The 20706-nt window shown below is 35.2% G+C and overlaps 1 protein-coding gene across 4 annotated transcripts in view; it reads right to left on the reverse strand.

Annotated features, from left to right (window-relative positions):
- PRKD3 (protein kinase D3) overlaps positions 1–20706 on the reverse strand; it is a 73462-nt gene that overhangs the window by 22454 nt on the left and 30302 nt on the right. For all 4 annotated transcript variants that reach the window (XM_039474501.2, XM_039474499.2, XM_074395960.1 and 1 more), the window contains 8 exons: positions 19122–19260; positions 17150–17281; positions 15953–16110; positions 10367–10559; positions 6674–6751; positions 3743–3926; positions 2200–2323; positions 64–141 (listed from right to left, as the gene is read on the reverse strand). In XM_039474501.2, coding sequence (XP_039330435.1) covers positions 64–141; positions 2200–2323; positions 3743–3926; positions 6674–6751; positions 10367–10559; positions 15953–16110; positions 17150–17281; positions 19122–19260 — 1086 coding nt within the window. The remainder of the gene's footprint in view (positions 1–63; positions 142–2199; positions 2324–3742; positions 3927–6673; positions 6752–10366; positions 10560–15952; positions 16111–17149; positions 17282–19121; positions 19261–20706) is intronic.

A 20706-nucleotide genomic window follows, 5' to 3' on the forward strand; every position in this document is an offset into this window, starting at 1 on the left:
AATGATTATCTGAAAAAAACCCACTATCTTAATGCTTATATTTTAAAAATGTAATATCCTTACCTTATAATACTTTGATCCAGATTCATTCTGAAACAATGTTAGACATTTGCTGTCAAGTCTCCAATAATGCCTCTTTCTCTATAAAATAAAGATGAGAAAACTGAGTTCAAAAATGGTTTCTCCCAAGTACTTGTACCTAACTTTTCCTTTCATTTATGTTCATAAATTTGTATTTGTGAATGTTTAAGATTCATGAGGTTCAAAATTCTCAAAATATAAAAAGGAAGTGTGAAAAGTATCACTCCTACCATCACTCATCCCTACTTTTCACCCATACTCCAGGCAAAGAATGTTACTAAGTTTCTGGGAATCCTTTTAGAGAATTTTATACATGCACACATGAATACATATATATTTCACACATACACACACACATAAAAATATGTAATTTACTTATAGGCTATATTCTAGAAGTTCATTTGCTAAGCCAGTAGCGGATCATTAGGATGGGTAAACAGACACGTGCACATGTAATTTTGCCTGATAGTGTTACATCATTCTACACAAGTCTTGATACAATTTATAGTCTCATCAGCAACATAAGAGAGTGCCTATTTACTCACACTCTCACTAATGCAGTATGTTTTTAACTTTTTGATCTTTGCTATATTTAAAAAATAAAAACTGGCATTTCAGTGAAAGGTTAAAGTAACATTTATTTTACTGTAAATGAAATCAAGCTCTTATGTATAAGAGTCTATTTCCTGAGAAACTCTCTGTTCATATTCTTTGTCCATTTTCCTATTGTGTTATGGTCTTTCTCTTATCAATTTGTTGGCATTCTTCACATCATATGGAATTAACCCTTATTTAGAATGAGTTGAAAATATTTTTCCCAGTTTCTCATTTGTCTTTGCTTTTGGATTTTGCCACGTATAATTTTTTTTAGTGAGACTGAATTTATTGACCTTTTATTCTTTATTATTAAACATATAATTCTCCCAAAGTTTCTTCTACTGTTTAATTTCTTTACATTCATATCTTTGATATATTTAGGTTTATTATGTGTAAAGTATGAGGCATATATAAAACTTTATTTTTTTCAAAATGACTACATGGTTATCCCAATACCATTTGCTGAATTACCTATCTTTCCCTCTGTTAATCTGATGTAACGGCACCTTTGATACACCATTAAATTCCCAACTGCAGGTACACCACTTCAAGTTACATTTGCAAGGATATGAACTATAAATAAAAGAAAACACATACACACTGCAGTCTATACTGTTATCATCATATAAAACTTTAGGCCACCTAAATGTATTGGGTACTTCATTTTATTCTTAAAACGTTTATTAAAAAGCTTGTTTCAATAATCTATTCAGCAAATTTAAAAAATTGATACTTCATTTTATTCTTAAAAAGGTTTATTAGAAAGCTTGTTTCAATAATCTATTCAGCAAATTTAAAAAATACAATAGTGGCTACTAACATTTATTGAGTGCCTTACTGTATGCAAAACACTGTTCCAAGATCTTCTCATATGTTAACTGATTTGGATTTATTAGGTGGTTACAGTAATAATTATTTGTAACCACCTAATAAATCCAGTTTCAAACAAGGAAACTAAAGCATAAAGAAAGTAAGTAACTTTCCCAAGTTCATACAGTGTTATAGCAAGTTACAGAGATTTAGGCAGTCTGGCTCCAAAGTCTATGTTCTTAGCTATTACACTATGCTGATTCTTTAAACCTATTTCCTTCTACTAAAATTTCATCATTACTCATCTTTGCTGGATCTAAAAAACAACCTGCATATTTACATTAAGTTAAAGTCTACAGAAAAACAAACATGCTTCCTTCCTTGGTAATAAGATGACTTTTTAGATGAAGTGTTAGTTCCGTCTATTTTTATTTGTAGCTCCATTGTGTTTCAAGTTAGTTATATTTTATTGTGGAACAATCACAGATCCTTTTTGAGTATCGACTGCTCTACCAGTTTGTAAACACATTAAATATTCTGCCTTTTAAAAATTCCTTACAGATTTAACTATAATTCCAGCATATCTTCTATAAACTGCTGCAGTGTACATAATGTCTTAATATATATTTCATAATTTTGATTTAAAAAATGTACAAAATAAAATTCATAACAAAGTCTTATTAACATATTGAAATGTATGTGATTACTGACCAGGTTATCCCTGCTGGTGTAATGGACCATCCACCCTTCCTTCACCATTGTGCTGCTCTTCCTCTTTGTGTGCTTGATGGATTGTACAACCCTCATTAGCGGAATATTATTGCTTGTTGATGGACTACAAAATATTTAAAATGTATAAATATGTGTAGAGTTTTAAAAATCATATAAATATTGTAGAAAAACATGAAGACTTTTTAAAGATAATTGAGCCAAATTTTTTCAAAATCTCTTAGTAAAATAAACAATGGCTTAAGAAGAAAAATTAATCCTGTATGAGGATACACAATTGATTCTGTTTTAAGGTAATATCGTAAATCCTCTTTACTTGTCATGAATGTTTTCTGAAGGGTCACACGAAAAAATTAAAAACAATGAGCAGAGCAGAAAGCACCCTCCCAAACTGGAATATTTGGAGCCCAGTAAAGGGTCTCATTTGGGTTTGCTGCTGAAGAGTTTTCCTGCCCTGGGCAGCATGACAAACTAGCAAATCCATAACAAGGCAAAACGCAACTATATATAACTCAAATGTCAAATGCAGTTAATCATATATGGTTAGCAAAATGTATTTCTATTAGAAGATATTTAAAGGAAAATGATTTACAGAAATTTACATTTACTAAGAAAATGTAACGAGTCAAATTACGTAGCAGTGCAACACGGCTCAGTAACTACAATTTGGAGTATATGTATAAAATACACTGTTTTGAAATTTGAGCCTCAAACAGTTAAATACTTTTAAACTATGACGTAAACTAGCTAGGTTCTGCAATAGTCTCCAAAATGGGTAGACAAAATTTTTGTTAATAATGCTAGTGATAGTAAGAACTGTTATTTGATGATAAGCCAATCAGAATAAGTGACAACTGAGCCATCTCAGATTGATAAATGACTCATTTTCTTTAAGTAACTCTTTTTTTTTCCAGGGAAAAACAAAACCTGCCAAAATGGGGATATTTTGCTACAAGGTAGTATATCCTCTAGGCTACAAAAAAATTGAATTTCTATGAACAGAGTGGCATATTTAGAACGGTTTTGTAGTCTAACATTTTTACAAAATGCTAATACTTGGATTAACTGTGGCAATATGAAAACTGCCCTCTTCATCATCACTATTTTTGTGCAACATTTTCATAAGTATATTCTTTATTGCTGTTTCTCCTACCAGTTAAAGCTGTCTGTGTGAAAAATGGGTTGCTTTAACTGAAAGTTCAATACTGACACCTTGCAGTGGCTGCTCCACAACTAGGTTTTAAATGTAGACCATCTTAAAAAAGAATTTTTCTTTAAAAAAAAACAAAAAACCCCCAAAAAAACAAAACAACAAGGATTCTCATACCTTCCCATCTTGAGTGGATGGCAAGGGTGATATAATTTATTTCAGAAATACTACACTGCATGTAAAAGAATTAGCCACAGTTTATTTAGATTTTTAAATTATTTTTAAGGTCCCACTTAAAGAGACATGGCTTTTTCTTAATGAGATCCTGAACTGACCTTGCAACTGGAAGTAGCTTGTAATATGTATATATGTTACCTGATCGTTTTAACGGCTTCTTCATCTCTTTCCACATCAAGATCAGATGGATCCAGGAAGAACATCTTGTCTTCTGGGGGAGATGGCTCTTCTGTGTCATCCAAGCCCCGACTACTATCACTATTTATGTCATTATTGTCAATATCCATTGGTATATCTGTATCTGTTCCCAGACTGGAAGGTTCTGGTAAAATTTTAAATAAATTTCGGAGTTTCATATTAACAGACGAAGTCTAATAAATGTGCCAAAAGTTTTAAGATCTTAAAATATAAGAAAATATCTTTATGAGTTAAGATAAAGTATTTCTTTTTTTTTTTTTTTTTTTTTTTGAGATACAGTTCCACTCTTGTCACCCAGGCTGGAGTGCAATGGCATGATCTCAGCTCACTGAAACCTCTACCTCCTTGGTTCAAGTGATTCTCCAGCCTCAGCCTCCCAAGTGGCTGGTATTATAGGCGCCTGCCATCATGCCCAGATAATTTTTATATTTTTAGTAGAGAAGGGGTTTCGCCATGTTGGCCAGGCTGGTCTTGAACTCCTGACCTCAGGTGATCCGCTCATGGTGGCCTCCCAAAATGCTGGGATTATAGGTATAAGCCACTGCACCTGGCCTAAGATAAATGATTTCTTAAAGAAGATACAAAATATACAACTCATAAGGCACAAAGTTAATTAATTTGATTACATTAGAATTTTAAATTTCCATTATGACAAATACTATAAATGAAGATAAGCCACCACCATTATGGTTAACTGATTTTTGACAAGAGTGTTAAGAAAATTCAATGGGCAAAAAATAGTCTTTTAAGTAAATGGGGCTAGGATAACTATAATCTCTGCATGCAAAAGAATGAAGGTAAACCCCTTCCTTAAAACATATAAAAAAAATTAAAGTGGATGACATACAATGTAAAAACTAAGACTATAAAACTCAGAGAAGAAAGCAAGAGAGTAAATCTTTGTTACCTTGCATTAAGCAAAGCTTTCCTAATACATCAAAAAGATAAGTGACGACGTAAGTAAATTGGACTTCATCAAAATATAAAACTTCCGTGCTACAAACACCACCTTACGAAGTTACAAGTAGGCCCACAGAATGGGAGAAAATATATGCAAATCATGTACCAGATAAGGGACTAGTATCCAAGTATTTAAAAATTCTTACAACTCAATGAAAAATAAATGAGCAAAGGATCTGAACAGGTATTTTTTTCAAACAATATATAAAAATGGCCAATGAGCACATGAAAAGATGCGCAATATTATTAGCCACCAGGGTAATGCAAATGGAAACTAGAATGAGATACCACCTCACACGACCTAGGATGGCTGTAATCAAAAAGATACACAATAACAAGTGACAGCAGGGATGCAGAGAAATCAGAATCCTCATACACTACTCATGTAAAATGGTGCATTTTTTTGATTACTAGTGAGTTTAAGCATCTCACCAGTAATCAAATGCACATTAAGATAAATATAACTGTATTTCGTATCCATTTATCAAAAGCTGGAAAAGCACAAAAACACAATTACATGAACTATAAATGTAGAAAAGACTTTAGTCATAAACAAACTATACTAATTCAGATTAACCAAAAGAGAAAACAAATCATACTCTGTCAATGGTGTTAATCAGTGCTATGGTCTGAATGTTTGATTCCCCTTAGAAATCTTAACTCCTGGCTAGGCTGGCGGTGGCTCATGCCTGTAATCCTAGCACTCTGGAAGGCAGAGGCGGGTGGATCACAAGGTGAGGATTTCGAGACCAGCCTGGCCAATATGGTGAAACCCCATCTCTACTAAAAATATAAAAATTAGCTGGGCGTCGTCTCCCAAGGTAAGAGTATTAGTGGTGGTGGGTCTTTGGAAGGTGGAGTCTTTAGGATTGGGTGCTCTTATAAAACATGCCCATGGTGGAACAGTCCTTCATCTGTTCCACCATGTGAGATGCAACCACAAGGTGCCTTCAACCAGGAAATGGACCCCTACTCACCAGACAGAGAATCTGCCAGTGCTTTGGACTTCTCAGTCTCCAGAAGTATGAAAAATAAATTTCTACAGTATTTTGTTATAGCAGCACAAACAGACTAAGACAACCAACAACCATAGAAAACATGCCACCAGGCAAAATGTTAATTAAACTCTCCCAAAGAGTTTAATTTTCATTTATGTTTTTCCTTTTACAGAACTACTCACATAAAAATTGTTACCAGTCATATAAATTGTTAAAGGAAAATTATGATGAAAATTTAAGAGTCCTTACTGTTTCCTTCCAAAAACAGATAACTAACTGCCTTGCTTAGTATTGTCTTGAAAACAAAACAAAAAAAGGCCTCAAAGAGAAAATGGATAATGATTATTTGACAGAGAAAGAGACAGTGAGGCTGTATAGTATATTCTAATCACTAGGGACTAAGGAACCAAACCATATGGGTCTAAGTTCCAGCTCTGCCACCTATTGGCTATATTTCTGGGACAAGTTATTTCATGTATTTATGCCTCAGTTTACTCATCTCTAAGCACCTACCTCAAAGGGTTGTTCTTAGGTTGAACTGTCAATATATTTAAAGAGTTTAGAACAGTGCCTGGTATAGCAAGCAGTTAGTAAATATTAGAACTATGAAAGAACAGATACAACAGCAGGGTTTTAAAACAAGTTCTTTTATGTCTAAAGATGAAAGAGAATATGCAGTACCACTGGCTGTATTAGACTACAAAGTAACAGTGGGTAGAGGAAAGAGAAGACGGCACGATTACTAATAAATGTAGACCATCAGTGGTCTCTGCATTTTGCTTGATTATTAAATCAGAAGAAAATCTTTAAGAGACAAAATAAATTATGAAAACAGAACTTTATCTGAAGATAATACACCAAAGAATCATGACCTTTTCTGCTCTTTTACAGAAATTAAGAAAAAGAATTGTACCTCCATTGAAGGTAACCTCTCCAAGGCAGTCTCTTGGTACTTTTGATGCACAGCGTTTATGGCAGTTGAATTTACAATCTAAAATAAAAATATTCAGAGTATTAATTTATGCAAAAGTCAAGCATTATCAGATATGGTTAGAATTTCTTTAAATCACTCACAAATAAATTATTAGTAGTAATGATGTTAAAATAATAGTACCCACGTACCAATCACTTTTAGCACCTCCCTGCAACCCCCCTCCATCGATTTCTTCACTTGTATAATGAGTACCATGTACAACACGGCCATAATGTATTAGCAGCTCCGTATTTCCTTCTCTTACCTCATATTCATCTTTCCACACCTCCCATGAAAGTTTCTCAAGCTGATTAAATTCCTATTTAACATATGTCAGATACACACTTTCAATTTCTAAGTATCACGACCTAATGTATATGCAGAAAAGACACTGAGATCCAACAAACATTTATGAGCAACCTAATAAAGGTTTTCACATACAACCCTGTGAGGAAGGACTGAGTGTCTCCGGCATAAGGCCTCCCACTTGTACATAATGGTTCTCTTCAGTCTAAAAGAAACCTTAGAGTTGACAGCACTGCAGATCAGTGTCAAGTACAATCTGTCCAAAACTACTGTATAACTCAGTGGTTCTCAAACTGTGGTCCCAGATCAGTTTCATCAGGCAACTTGTTAGAAATGCAAATTCTTGGGCCCTACTCCAGACCTACTATATCAGCAACTCTTGGGGCGTGGGGTAGTAGGGCTGAGCTCTGTAACTTGTACTAAAGTTGAGACCCACTGATCTAACTATGTCTAATACCAACTTTGAAATGCATCTATTAGTAATAACTGGGTAAAAATAATTTTGAGTCCTGACTTAGACTGTTTTTGTAACCCTTATAAGTCAAGAAAATCCTGGGTATCATGCCAACAGCACAGGCTAAAAATCGTTAAATGACAAAGCCCCGTGAAATTTATAATTTGGTAGATGATAAAATTTACATAATTTGGTAGATGATAAAATTTACATTCTTTAAAACACTATCCTTGTTAAGATAGGCCCTAGGGAAAACTCATGTGATAATATTAATATCTTGCACTAACTCTTAAACAACAGATTTGTGTTTTATCTCATGAACCTTGCGAGTTGTGAAAACAAGCTTTCCATCTTCTTTCTGAAAACTCAGGTGTTAGGGGTGGGGAAACTTATGGCTGTTAATTCCAGCACTTTGGGAGGCTGAAGTGGGCGGATCATTTGAGACCAGGAGTTTGAGATCAGCCCAGCCAACACGGCAAAACCCCACTTCTACAAAAAAAAATACAAAAATTAGCTGGGTGTGGTGGCACATGCCTGTCGTTATAGGTACCAGGGAGACAGAGGCAGAGAATCACTTGAACCCAGGAAGTGAAGGTTGCAGTGAACCAAGATCGTGCCACTGAACCCCAGCCTGGGCAACACAAACAAAAAAAACCAAAAAACCAAAAAAAATTCAGAGCTGAATTTGTGGACTACCTGTAGCAAGCATGTAGGTTTGAATGGTAGGCAGGCAGGTTTAGTTCTCTATGTCCTACGTTTTTATTAATTTGCTTATGCTCTCTTATATTTTACATATGCTTTTAAGCTGCTTTGAAGTTTTTATATACCCAAGTAGAAAATAAAGACAAACAGAAAATGAATAAATTCTTGGAATTGTATTTTTTCTCAAATGATTCAGTATAATAGTTTTAACTAGATCATTTTTCCTTCTTAGAAGACTGACAAAAATATTTTTAAGTATCTTAATTCCTATTAAAATATGAAAATGACTAAATTATAATTATTTTATTGATAAATGAAATAACTATATTAAAACAAAACCTACCATTTTTTGATCTAACTATGTCTAATACTACCTTTGAAATGCATCTATTAGTAATAACTGGGTAAAAATAATTTTGAGGCCTGACTTAGAATGTTTTTGTAACCCTTGTAAGTTACAAGGGTTAGCCTGTGTCAACAGCACAGGCTAAAAGATCATTAAATGACAAAGCCCCATGAGTAAAATGACTCCTATTATTACTAACTCCAATATAAGCAGAAAATACTGTTATTCTTGAACCCTAAAAAGTTGAATAACCCAGGAGCAGAATTAACAGGCTTTATTTAAAAATTCATCCATCTTTATTTTAGTTCCTCTACAAATACTATACTTTCCTGCATATGGTTTAAGAATGATTCTGCTCTGCTTAGCAGGGCAGCAATATTAACTAACTTTATTAAGATTATCTGTTGGCTAGAATTTTTACATCTGTTACTAATGTTCTTTTCCAAAACATTTCTCAGTGGCTGCTTGCCAATACATTTTTGTGTTGATATTTTAAAGTATTAATTTATGTAGTAACTCATATTCAAAGCAAGCTGTTGAAATAAAATTTCATCATGTAGTAATGCCTAATAGTTATCAAATACCTGATAACAAATGTATAACCTGTTCCCCATTTGATGTTTTTGCATGCTGTCATACACTGTCAAGACAAGCTTTATTTTCTTATATATTTAAGCTTATATGCAATTATCTTACTCTGTGCTGTAAGCAAGAACACACTGTTACAAAACCCTCAACCCTAATGTTTTATTTAGATCACTTGATAATTCCACAAATACTTCCACTATATAAAAAGTACAATACCAAGAACTGTTAATCACATGAAAAAAAAAAAACAAGATTAAAATTAGACTACTTATATCATATCCTGCTCAATGACTAATAATCTAAGACTAATAATCTCTATTTTAGTTTTCACTCCACTGTGAAAACATAGTTTCTAGTGTACAGCATTGCTGAGAAGATACGAGACAAAAAGATACAATCATCTTTAAAAAGCATAATAAAAGGATGATATAAGTATAAGCAAATCATTATTCCAGTATGCTATTAAAAACTTGTTTCATTAAGAGATGTTACTATGTGTGCTGGGTTAGTATTCAAATAAGGGTGGTCCCCATTATAATTTCAGTAGCTTCTATTATGTCCTACCTATTTCAGTGTGATTATTCTCTGGAATGACAGTTTTTATACAATTCTACTAGCTACATACTTAAAAACAAAAAAAAAGCAAAACTCTTGCAGTATGCTTATGTGTGTGTGTAATAAATATTTAATGAAAAGAGGAAAGTGTTATTTTTATTTTGTTTAGTGTCGGGCTCTGGAATAAAAAAGACATAAAACCTCAAGTATCAGCTTTGCTGCCAACTAGTTGTTCTGTATCGGCAAATAATAAGCATACGGGTGAAGAAGCCATTCTCAGAGATCCACATTCTAGTTTTTCCGTTTACTAGCTACAAGATTTTAAACAAGTTACCTAATCCATGTCTATAAAATGAAAAATGACTCCTAACATTACTAACTCCTATTACTACTAATATACTAACAAAAGCATAATTCACATATAATTGCTTTGAAGACTGAGTATGTAAAGTTTTGTCTGTTTTACTATAGTGCCTGGCACATAATAACACACACTGCAGATAGTAGTAGTAGTAGTAGTTTACATACACATATTTTATTTATATTTCTATTTCCTTTATGTAAGTTAGCAATTATGAGAATAATCTATTTGGCTAATGCGTCTGAAATGTAAATATTTTAAACCTGTATTTAATAACAAAAACAGACACAAATTTTACTTAAGGAAAACACCTAATCCCACCTTTACACTGCATTCCTTGGCGAAAGAGGCCTTTCAGTAACCGCTTGCAGTACTGACATATCGTGGGACGGGTGTAAGAGTGAACAGCAAATGTGTGTGGAACTTTCACTCTGCACATTACCATCTTTTCCATCCAGATTGGGCGACCACTCCAAGAAGGAATTCTCTTACTTGGTTCCTGGTGGACATGTGACTAAAATATAAGTAATTTCCATAAGTGTAAGTCAATATTAAAAACAAAGTGGTGGGAGCAGAGCTTAACCACAAGCGTCATTTATTTGAAACGCTAAAACCAAAAAACTCTAAAAATGCTGTTCTCAGTTTCCTTTGCAGCATTTAATTTACCAATCCTTGAATGACAAAAATGCAGATTCTTTTTGCTAATATTTATGCTTAAAAAAAAATCTAAGACATGTTCATTCTCAGGTACATATTCACTAATTATTATTCGCCAGGCACATTTCAGCACCTTACAGATAAAACCCACAAACTTTAAAACAAATTCAGAAAGTATTATTGGTGTTCATGTTGCATTACTGAACATGACATCTGAATATATTTTGAAACAAATTTTAGGTTTCAAATTTATCTTAATACTAAAACGTTCATAAATTTTAAGTCTAATTAATAATGATAAACAATGGCAGATACAAAACTAATTAAAACAACAATAGTTTCAGTCATTCAGCTTTAAGAAGAAGTTCCTTTATTTTCCAATTGTTTGGGTTTTTCTACCAGGTGAACAAAAAGCAACATTAAAGAAGGCATGAATTAAAAATTTTTGTGGGGTAAGTAGATTTTGGTAACTATGACCCTTTCTATCTGAAGGGAATAATCAAACTATACATCACGTAGTTCAATGTGGCTCATTCCATCCATTCAACAAACATTCACTGATTACTATACGCCAGACCCTATTACATACTGGGGACACAAAATTGAATAAAACATAATCCAGATTCTCAAGCACAAAATCCTAATACTTAACTACCCTCTGTCTCTATTAACAGATTTGGCTGTGCCTGCTCGCATTCTCACTGCCAGAACTGAGGTCCTGAGATCTTTCAGATGCCTTCTATAACTAGTAATGTTTGTAACTCAGAGAAGTTGGGTCATTCTACATTCATATGTTCAACCAAAAGAAGCAAAAGAAGTCAGAAGAAACCAAGAGACAGAGAAGTGCAGGGAGAAGGGGAGGAGGAAAAAGAAAACAAACAAACAAACAAACAAACAAACAAACAAACGGAAGAAAAGGAAAAGGACAAAACAACTGGTGGGAGAAGAGTGTCATAAAATACCTCAAACTGAGAGTAGGCAGATATTTTCTAAAATGGATTCTGAAACAGTTTAATTCAGAAAAAGATGAAGAGTGTGTGGAAACCCAAACTATGCTTGTGTGCTTCAACTGTCCAAGGTGTCCTGCTCTAGCCTGGCTTATTTTTCCTCCATGCTGCCTTGTATCGACCACTTTCAGCAAAAAGAACCCCACAGTGATTCTGCAAAGCAAATAGTAATAAAGAACCTAGCAGGAACTAGAAACAGATGTTTTAGGTCTTTGGCTCTTTGTTCTAGTGGTGACTCAACACTGCTTCTCTTGCTCCTGTACTTTTGGTTTGTCTCAAATTCAAAACACAAACGGAGGCTGAGCACAGTGGCTCATGCCTGTTCCAGACGAGCCAGGGCAACATAGTGCGATCCCCTCTCTTAAAAAAAAAAAATTAGCCAAGTGTGGTTGAGCATGCCTGTAGTCCCAACTACTCAGGAGGCTGAGGTGGGAGGATTGCCTGATCCCAGCGGGTCAGGGCTGCAGTGAGCTATGGTCTCGCCACTGTACTCTAGCTAGACAAACTGAGTGAGACCCTGTCTAAAAAAAAAGCCAATGGCCAGCTTGTGACAGCCTTTCGAATCCAGGTATTAGGGACATGGTACAGAGCCAGTGTGCCATGAACTACTCAGGGGACTATGGTTGTAGAAGTCACCTAACATGTCATGTCCAGTACAAGTAGTCAGTTATTATCCCTATTTTAAACATGAAAAAAAAAAAAAAAGTCAAAAGGATTAATACTACCAAGTGGTAGTAACAGAATCAACATGAACTTAGGTCTCCTATATAACAGTCCAGTGATTCTACCCCTTTTCCCAAATGTTTTTTTTTAAGACAGAGTCTCACTCTGTCACCCAGGCTGGAGTGCAGTGGTGCGATCTTGGCTCACTGCAACCTCCACCTCCCGGGTTCAAGTGATTCTCCTGCCTCAGCCTCCTGAATAGCTGAGATTACAGGTGTGCACCGGCATGCCCAGCTAATTTTTTGTATTTTTTAGTAGAGATAGAGTTTCACCATGTTGGCCAGGCTGGTCTCGAACCTCTGACCTCAGGTGATCTGCTCACTTTGGCTTCCCAGAGTGCTGGGATTACAGGCGTGAGCCACCACACCCGGCCCCCTTTTCCCATTTTAATGTATCTGTGCATAATGCAATCCCATCAGTAACAGTGGTTTGCTACTCTATTGAGTGAGAATGGCAAGAAAGGTATAGCAGACTTAATTAGAATTGGGGTGGAGGTGGATGCTGGTACAATTATGTAGAGAATTTGGTTAAAATCAGACCACTGAGATTAGAGTAATTAGAACTGAGTAGAAGTTCTTTCTTACCTTGTTTTAATGTCTCCTACATACAAATTAGTGCTTCGCTTCAACTATTATTTCTTAATGTACAGCCAGAAATTTTCTAAAAGTAATCTGATTATTTCCACAGCTTAAGTTTAAGCTAAAATTTGCCAAAGTCATTGCTCACAAAAACCTCATAACAATATGGTCAACTCTCAATTATCTATAATAATAAAGGGAATAAAAATATATATTTTTAAAAGGGTAATTCCTCAAGTATGTATACTTAATCAGCTTTGGGGTATTAGTGAAATTCTCCACTTTTATATGCATACTCATATCCAACATTTTCTTTCTAGTTTGATTCTATTCTTCCTAACACCAAAGGAATTCTCCCAAATGTTCTGAAGGGAACACTTGTCTGTTTCACCTTCAAACAGCCCACACTCAGTTCTGGTTTCTTGAATCTCAGTGGTCCCATTTTAACCAAATTCAATGAACAATCTTTTTCTGTTCTTTCACCTTTTTACTGGATTCCCTTTAGACCAAACTTGTCCAACTCATGGCCCACATGCGGCCCAAGACAGCTTTGAATGTGGCCCAACACAAATTTGTAAACTTTCTTAAAATGTTAGGAGATTTTTTTTTTTAGGGTGTCAGCTATCATTAGTGTTAGTGTATTTTATGTATGGCCCATGACAATTCTTTGTCTTCCACTGTAGCCCAGGGAAGCCAAAAGATTGGACACTCCTGCTTTAGACTGACATAACAGACATTATAACAGAAACTGACTTCTCACATGTAAACAAAGACAACCTTAGATTCAAAAGTTTCTACTTCCAACTTGCCTATTTTCAAGCTTATCTTACTATTTAGAAGTTTACTATCTTGACTCCTTAGAAACGTTTCTCCCTCATTCTCCCTAACTATAAAATCAGGATGGCCCTTATACCTCCCAGGATTGTGGTGAGGATTATATGAGAAAAGGAAAGCACCTAGCATAAAGTCTGGCACGTGATACCTTATGAGGCTCTTAATATGTAGCCACTCAGAGTTAGTTCTTCTCTAACCTTGGTTGAGCATCAGGGTTCTTTCTTCCAAACTGGTATCTCCTCCGTTTCTTCCCACTCCACTCGTCCTTCCTTCTAATTTTCCTCCATAGGCTCTTCTCTTACTCTGCCTCCTCCTTTTTTAGGCTATGCTGAACTGACAAAAGTAAACCCTGAAAGCCCTTCCAGGCTACAAGCTCTTCTTGTTTTAAAATACTCTGAACAATCTAACCAATTCAGACACATAACTGTACTTCTCCTGCCTCAGCCTCCCGAATAGCTGAGATTATAAGTGTGCACCAGCATGCCCAGCTAACTTTTTGTATTTTTAGTAGAGACAGGGTTTCACCATGTTGGCCAGGCTGGTCTCGAACTCAGGTGATCTGCTTACCTTGGCTTCCCAGAGTGCTGGGATTACAGGCGTGAGCCACCACACCCGGCCCCCCTTTTCCCATTTTAATGTATCTGGGCATAATGCAATCCCATCAGTAACTTCCCTAAGGAGTTTTCTCATGTCCAAGATAAAATAGAAACTAATGAAAAATGTAATACCTTATCTACCTGCTCTTTCTGCTATTTCCTAATCTAGTAATACTTAACTGGGCATAGTTGGCATACCAGCATCATTTGTTTAGCTCTTAACATATCTCCATTCTACTGTCCTCATTCCTAAGTAAGTTCTCTGCAGTTCAGTGTATAAGATGCACTAACCTTTTCCTACCAGTCTTTCCAGGCTCTTCTGTATGTTTATACCAACCCCTCATTTTCAGTCCTTTATGCCACAGCACTCTTTTTCTCCTTTAAAAATCTCACACTAGGGCTAGGCAATAGGAAAATATGGGACTTTTGCGAAAGGATTTCAAAAGCTTTCACTCTGGTGTCTCAACTTAGCAAAATATTATGACTAAGGTACAATGACAAGGCCCTGATTCTGCCATTAATTTACAGAAGACCAGAGAAGTTACAGGAACAACTAAATAATAAGATTACAATCTATGAATGGAAGTCATTTCAAATACCATCAAATGTACAAGGGAGTTATTTCCTTCTTCCTAGATCTACTGCCTTTATCCTTGAGAGGTATACACTCTATTAGGAAAAAATCATTGATTTATAAATAATGACATCTGGATTTAATTCCACTATCTCTTATTAATTTGCTCTGTGACTTCAGACAAGTTGCTTAACTGCTCTGTACCTCACCTGTCTTATCTGTCTACAGATCTGTAGATACATTTCATATTCTGAGGATCGGTGGAGTCATTTACTCAATCATTCCTTCTTTACTGAGTACCTACTAAGTACCAGGTATTATACTGAACACGATGGAATAATTAAAGACATAAATATCTTAAGGACAACCCAATATACAAACACTGTGATATTAGGTTCAATGTTACACATAAAATTAGGGAAAAGTGATGGCATTCAGAAAGTAAAATAGTGTCTAGATGAGGAGAAAATCAGGAAAGGTAGCTTTCAAGCTAGGTTTAGAAAATCCATGTAGAAGGGACATTAAGAGCAAACGTTAAGGGAAGCAAGGATGGTGTGTTCAGGGAATCCCAAATAGTTCAGATTGTAAGAAATGTAGAATAAATAAAGGTTTCCTGGTGGGGAGTTACATAATCAAGAGCTGTATAACAGAAAACTTGATCTGGCTGTCATGTATAAGATGAAGTATGGAGACCAGGAGTCAGGCTAGGGGTCTGGCAAGATGGCTAATGCAGTGGTACAAGCCATAATACAATCCCAAGGTGTGCAAAATGCTATTTGTTACTATTGGTAAATCCTGTCTCCATTACTACATTTTATGTTTCTGAAGTGTAGGAGCATTACCATTCTTTACCATGTAAATTATGGTCTAGAGTGATTAATACACCCTGCAGAAACAGAGAATAACTAGTAAAATGTCTATTACCTTAGAATACGTACCTCTTCACTGGGAAGGGCTACATATTCAGGCTGCAGGGGTCTTGGAACTGAGAGGCCAGGTCCTGGCAAAGATACATTTGACAGACGTCTCTTTCTTACTCCACTACAGTTATTTGGAATCTTGAAGGCACATCGTTTATGATAATTTAATCCACAGCCTAAACATATTTTACAAGGTAAAATGTAAGATTAAAAAAAACTTTACTATTTGACACATAAAAACCACTGCTTCTTTTATTTAATATATTTTCTCTGTTAGCCATACCTACCCTAATTAAGAACCCAGGTGGCAGGCTAAGTGGATAAATTAAAGAAGAAAAGCAAATGTATAAAAAGGATAAATCAGCTAGAGCAGTGAGCGGTTCTTAGGGTGTGGTCCCTAAGGTAACCACCTGGAAATTTGTTAGAAATGTAAATTATAAGGCTCCACCCCTGATCTAGAGTTAGAAACTATGAGGATGAGGCCCAGTAAAGGGTGTTTTATAATGCACAATACAGTTTGAGAACCACGGGCTTAAAGCACTGGTTAGCAAACAATGGCCTCCGTACCAAATTCCTCCTGTGACATGAAAATTTTATGAAACTCAAATTTCGGTGTTTCTAAATCAAGTTTTATTGGAACACAGCCAATCTATTTGTTTACATATTGTCTGTGACTGGTTTCATACTGTAATAGCAGAGTTAAATCAAGACAGAGACCAAAAGACCAACAAAGTCTAAAATATTTACTCCCTGGCCCTTTACAGAAAAACTTTATTGATCCTCCACCTTAGAAGACTGTTTCTCCATCAGAAATGCGCACCTGTGTCCTATTCCTAGCAATTCTAATTCAGAACAAATTTGACCATTTAGTTGTAAGAGACAACTTTTTAAAAACAAAAACTGACATGAACATTTATGGAGCCACTACTTTGTACTAAATATTTAACCCCATTACCTTATTTAACTATTTACTCTACAAAACCAGTGGGGCAGAATGTATTTTACAAAGAAATTAATCTTAAGAGGTTTAGTAATTTGCCTAAGAATATGAAGGAGTAGGTGGCAGAGCTAGAACCAGAGTCCTGATCTCTCCAATTCTAAATCCTCGTTCCTATCCTAGTCAACAGTTCATCATCTTGTTTTTTTCACTGGTAATAAAAGAATGCAAATGTGGAATCTTATTTCAAATGACCACAAAAATTTTTGAACACATACCTTCACATTTAAGTCCCTGCCGCACCAATCCCCAGAGCATCTCACCACAATAATCACAGAAAGTAGGAGCTTTGTAAGAATGTACATAGAGAGTATGTGGACGAATCTGGAAGTCTTCTACTGTGGCCAAAGCTTTAAAAAAGGAAAGTATTAAAATATATCTTGTATTTGTAACTGTGATGAGATTAAGAAAGCTCACACATTCGTTTATGTCAAAGTACACAGAATCATTTTTTCTCTGAAAATTTCATTGGACCATAAAAGTAAATTATTTTCAGCATTTAATGTTGTGATTTCAAACTCTAGGAAGTCCATTTGCTTCTAATCATTTGAGCTCCTGAAATAGGTAGTAGGTTAGCTCTTTGGAACTCCAACATCATTTTCTCATTATGAAAAGACTGCAAATAGATGTTAGGTCTATTTTGGCCAAATGAAAACTGCTTCACTTACACACAGTGGGAAGTAGAACACTAAAGTAAAAAGTACTGTGGAACTTAACTTCAATTTATAGCAACGTTTCTGTGGAAAAAGAGTAATACTGAGTCCTAACTTAGGATCTCAGGATACACTTGTCTGCTTGTTCTCCAGAGTCCTAGTGGATAAGAGAAAGAAACTCCTTTCCCCTCAGTGAACATCAGGACAGTAGACGCAAGGAACTTCCTCTCACCTCAACCTGCAAGTGATTAGTAGATACTCTGTAGTCTGATGGGGTTCAGAGTAGAGAAGGAAGAGATATGAGCAGGACTTCCAGGTAAGACAGGGAGTGAAATTCATCAGGAATGAAGAGGAAGGCAAAGATTGGGAAATACAGAGATGGTTTGGGGTTGCTGTACAGAAGATGAATGCAATGTAGCGGGAGTGAGATGAATGAGAATCAGAAATATAAGATGAGAGGAGTGGAAACTGATAAAAAGAGAGGATCTAAAGAACAGGCTCAAAGGTGAGTTTGAGAAAAGGGAAAACTGGCAGCAGGATTCTGACCCATGACTGGACAGCTTGCTTCCTTTCTTTCATCAGTTCTCCTACTTGTCAAACGAGAAGTACTGTGGACCCACTATGTGCATTATTATAGCATTCTTTCTTGTTTTTCACTCCTATCTTGCCTACATTGTTGCTCGATGAGATGGCAAATAGTGGGAATTAAGAAACAAAGTATGGCAAGAATGGGTGAGGTGGGAAAAAGAGAAAGGTAGAAAAAAGCCCACTGGGACAAAAAGGGAAAGAGCATTTTCTTTTAAAGCCACAGAAATAACCAGCATGGTAATTTCCTCTTCCATATCTTCATTACTTCTTTTTTCCCCCGATTCTGTTTTCTAAACCCCAATTTTCTTCTTTTATGCTCTTTACAGAAACGGGGAGAAAAGAAACAGAATTTCAGTGTAATGGTTTATTTCTTTGACTCAGAGAAGAGTATATTTCTTTCAGACCAAATAATTCCCTTAATTAGTAACATTCAAGTAATTTACAGATTTTCCTTTCCTGATTTTTCTTTCTTTCTTTCTTTTTTAAAGAGACGAGTCTCGCTCTGTTGTCCAGATGGAAGTGCAGCAGTGTGATCAATGCCCACTGCAGCCTCAACCTCCTAAGCTTAGCGATCCTCCCATCTCATCCTCCCAAGTAGCTAAGACTGCAGTTGCATGTGACCACACCCAGCTAATTTATTTATTTTTTAAATTTTTTAATAGAGACAAGGTATTGCTAAGCTCCTCAGGCTGGTCTCAAACTCCTGAGTATAAACAATCCTCCCGCCTCAGCCTCCCAAAGTGCAGGTGTGAGGCACTGTTCCCAGCTATTTTTCTTTCTTAATGGTGATACAAGATTCCGGAAACGAAAAATCATATAGTAACCATTATTAGAAATGAAAGAAGTTAACAATAGTACAAAGACCAGATATAACTGAATGCAGTATTTAGTACAGAAAAGTAGGCTCTTTGGGGGGAAAGGCAATAAAATTTAAAAAGCCATTACTTACCTGAAAGAACAACCTCCACTAGATCTCCTTCATGTATTTCATCTGCTGAGGTAATCAGCTGCAAAATATTTTCTGAGTTCATGTCATGGCGAAAAAGAAGAATTTTGTCATACATCCCAAAGAATCCACACTCTGGAAACTGTGGGATAATAGTCCAGTATCAGTATAACCACTGCTTTCTATTTTTATAAGTAAATGTTTCAATTTTATCAAAGAATTTAAAACATAATATTTTAACCTAACATTTCCTAACAACTCTACTGATACCTAAAAGGTGAACCACATACTCAAGCATCTTGGTTAATTTTAAAGTTCAAGAACAATAGAAATGTAAACTTTCAAACAATCATTGATGATTTTAAAACACGTCTCTTACAAATACAGGATTTCTATATTCAGTTACTGATAGAGAATATAATCTTAAACTTACTGCTACTCTACTCTTAGCCTGAAAGATAAGCAGTCTTTCCCATTCTCCAGAACTGTACTGTCCAATATATGGTTCATTAGTAGCCACATGCAGTTATTTAAATTTCAAATAATAAAATTATATAAAATTGAAAATTTAGTCCCTCAAACTACAGTCCCTCAACTGCCACCTTGGGTACCATACCAAGTATCACAGATACACACCACTTTTTATCATCCTGGTAAATTCTATTCAACAGCACTAACAGAAGACCAATAATTCTCAAACTACGGTTATGAGAACTAATTCCAACATTTTCCCCTAATGTACCTATATCCTCTAGCATTTATCTAATATAGTCTTTAAGTCTACTCATTGTAATTATGAATACATGTTTCATTACACTGCTTTTTCCTTAAAAGAAAGAAAAAAAAAAAAAAAAAAACCTTTGGCCAGAGCAGGACACTTGCAGATTTGTTCACATATGCCCTATGTATATTATTTCAAAGCTTCTACATTTTGTGACTACAGTGCCGAAACACTTTGGGGGTTAGTATTTCAGGTACTAAAATATGAAGGTAAGGGCTTGAAATTTTCTACAGTTATTTAAATAACAGTGAAGTTATTTAAGAGAGAATTTTGAATACTTGCCTTACAAAATAACAATACTTAATTTTTAAATAATTTTTTAAAAATTGAGACCAGCAGTGCCTTGGGACATGCTGTTCTAGGTATTTCAGAATTCTTCAGTAGATCTCAGAATTGTAAATGTTCACTGACTTATTTTGGCTTCTCATAGAATATCCTTTAATAAATGATACAGCATGTTGCCTGCCTGCATCAAATGGTTTAAATCAGTCTCACTAAACTAAATATATTTGTCACAGAGATGCTGCTTAAGATATGGTTCCCCTATTTCATATTACAGCCCTTCTCTGTGAAGACCCATAAAATAACTTTATCTGGTTGATTTTATAACATGAACAATTTGCTCACGTAACTTAACATGTTTTCTCATTTACTTTGCCCAATGGAAAAAGCACAGCCAAATTTGTAGCCCAAATTTAGCATCACTCTTGGATCTTATGGAATGTGTTTTAGGTGCAAATACTAACTGAGCTTCATCTCATTTTTTGACCTTAATTTTCTTATCAGAAACTCCTATATATATTTCTA

This window comes from Saimiri boliviensis, chromosome 1 (genome assembly GCF_048565385.1).
Source record: "Saimiri boliviensis isolate mSaiBol1 chromosome 1, mSaiBol1.pri, whole genome shotgun sequence".
Taxonomy (NCBI): domain Eukaryota; kingdom Metazoa; phylum Chordata; class Mammalia; order Primates; family Cebidae; genus Saimiri; species Saimiri boliviensis.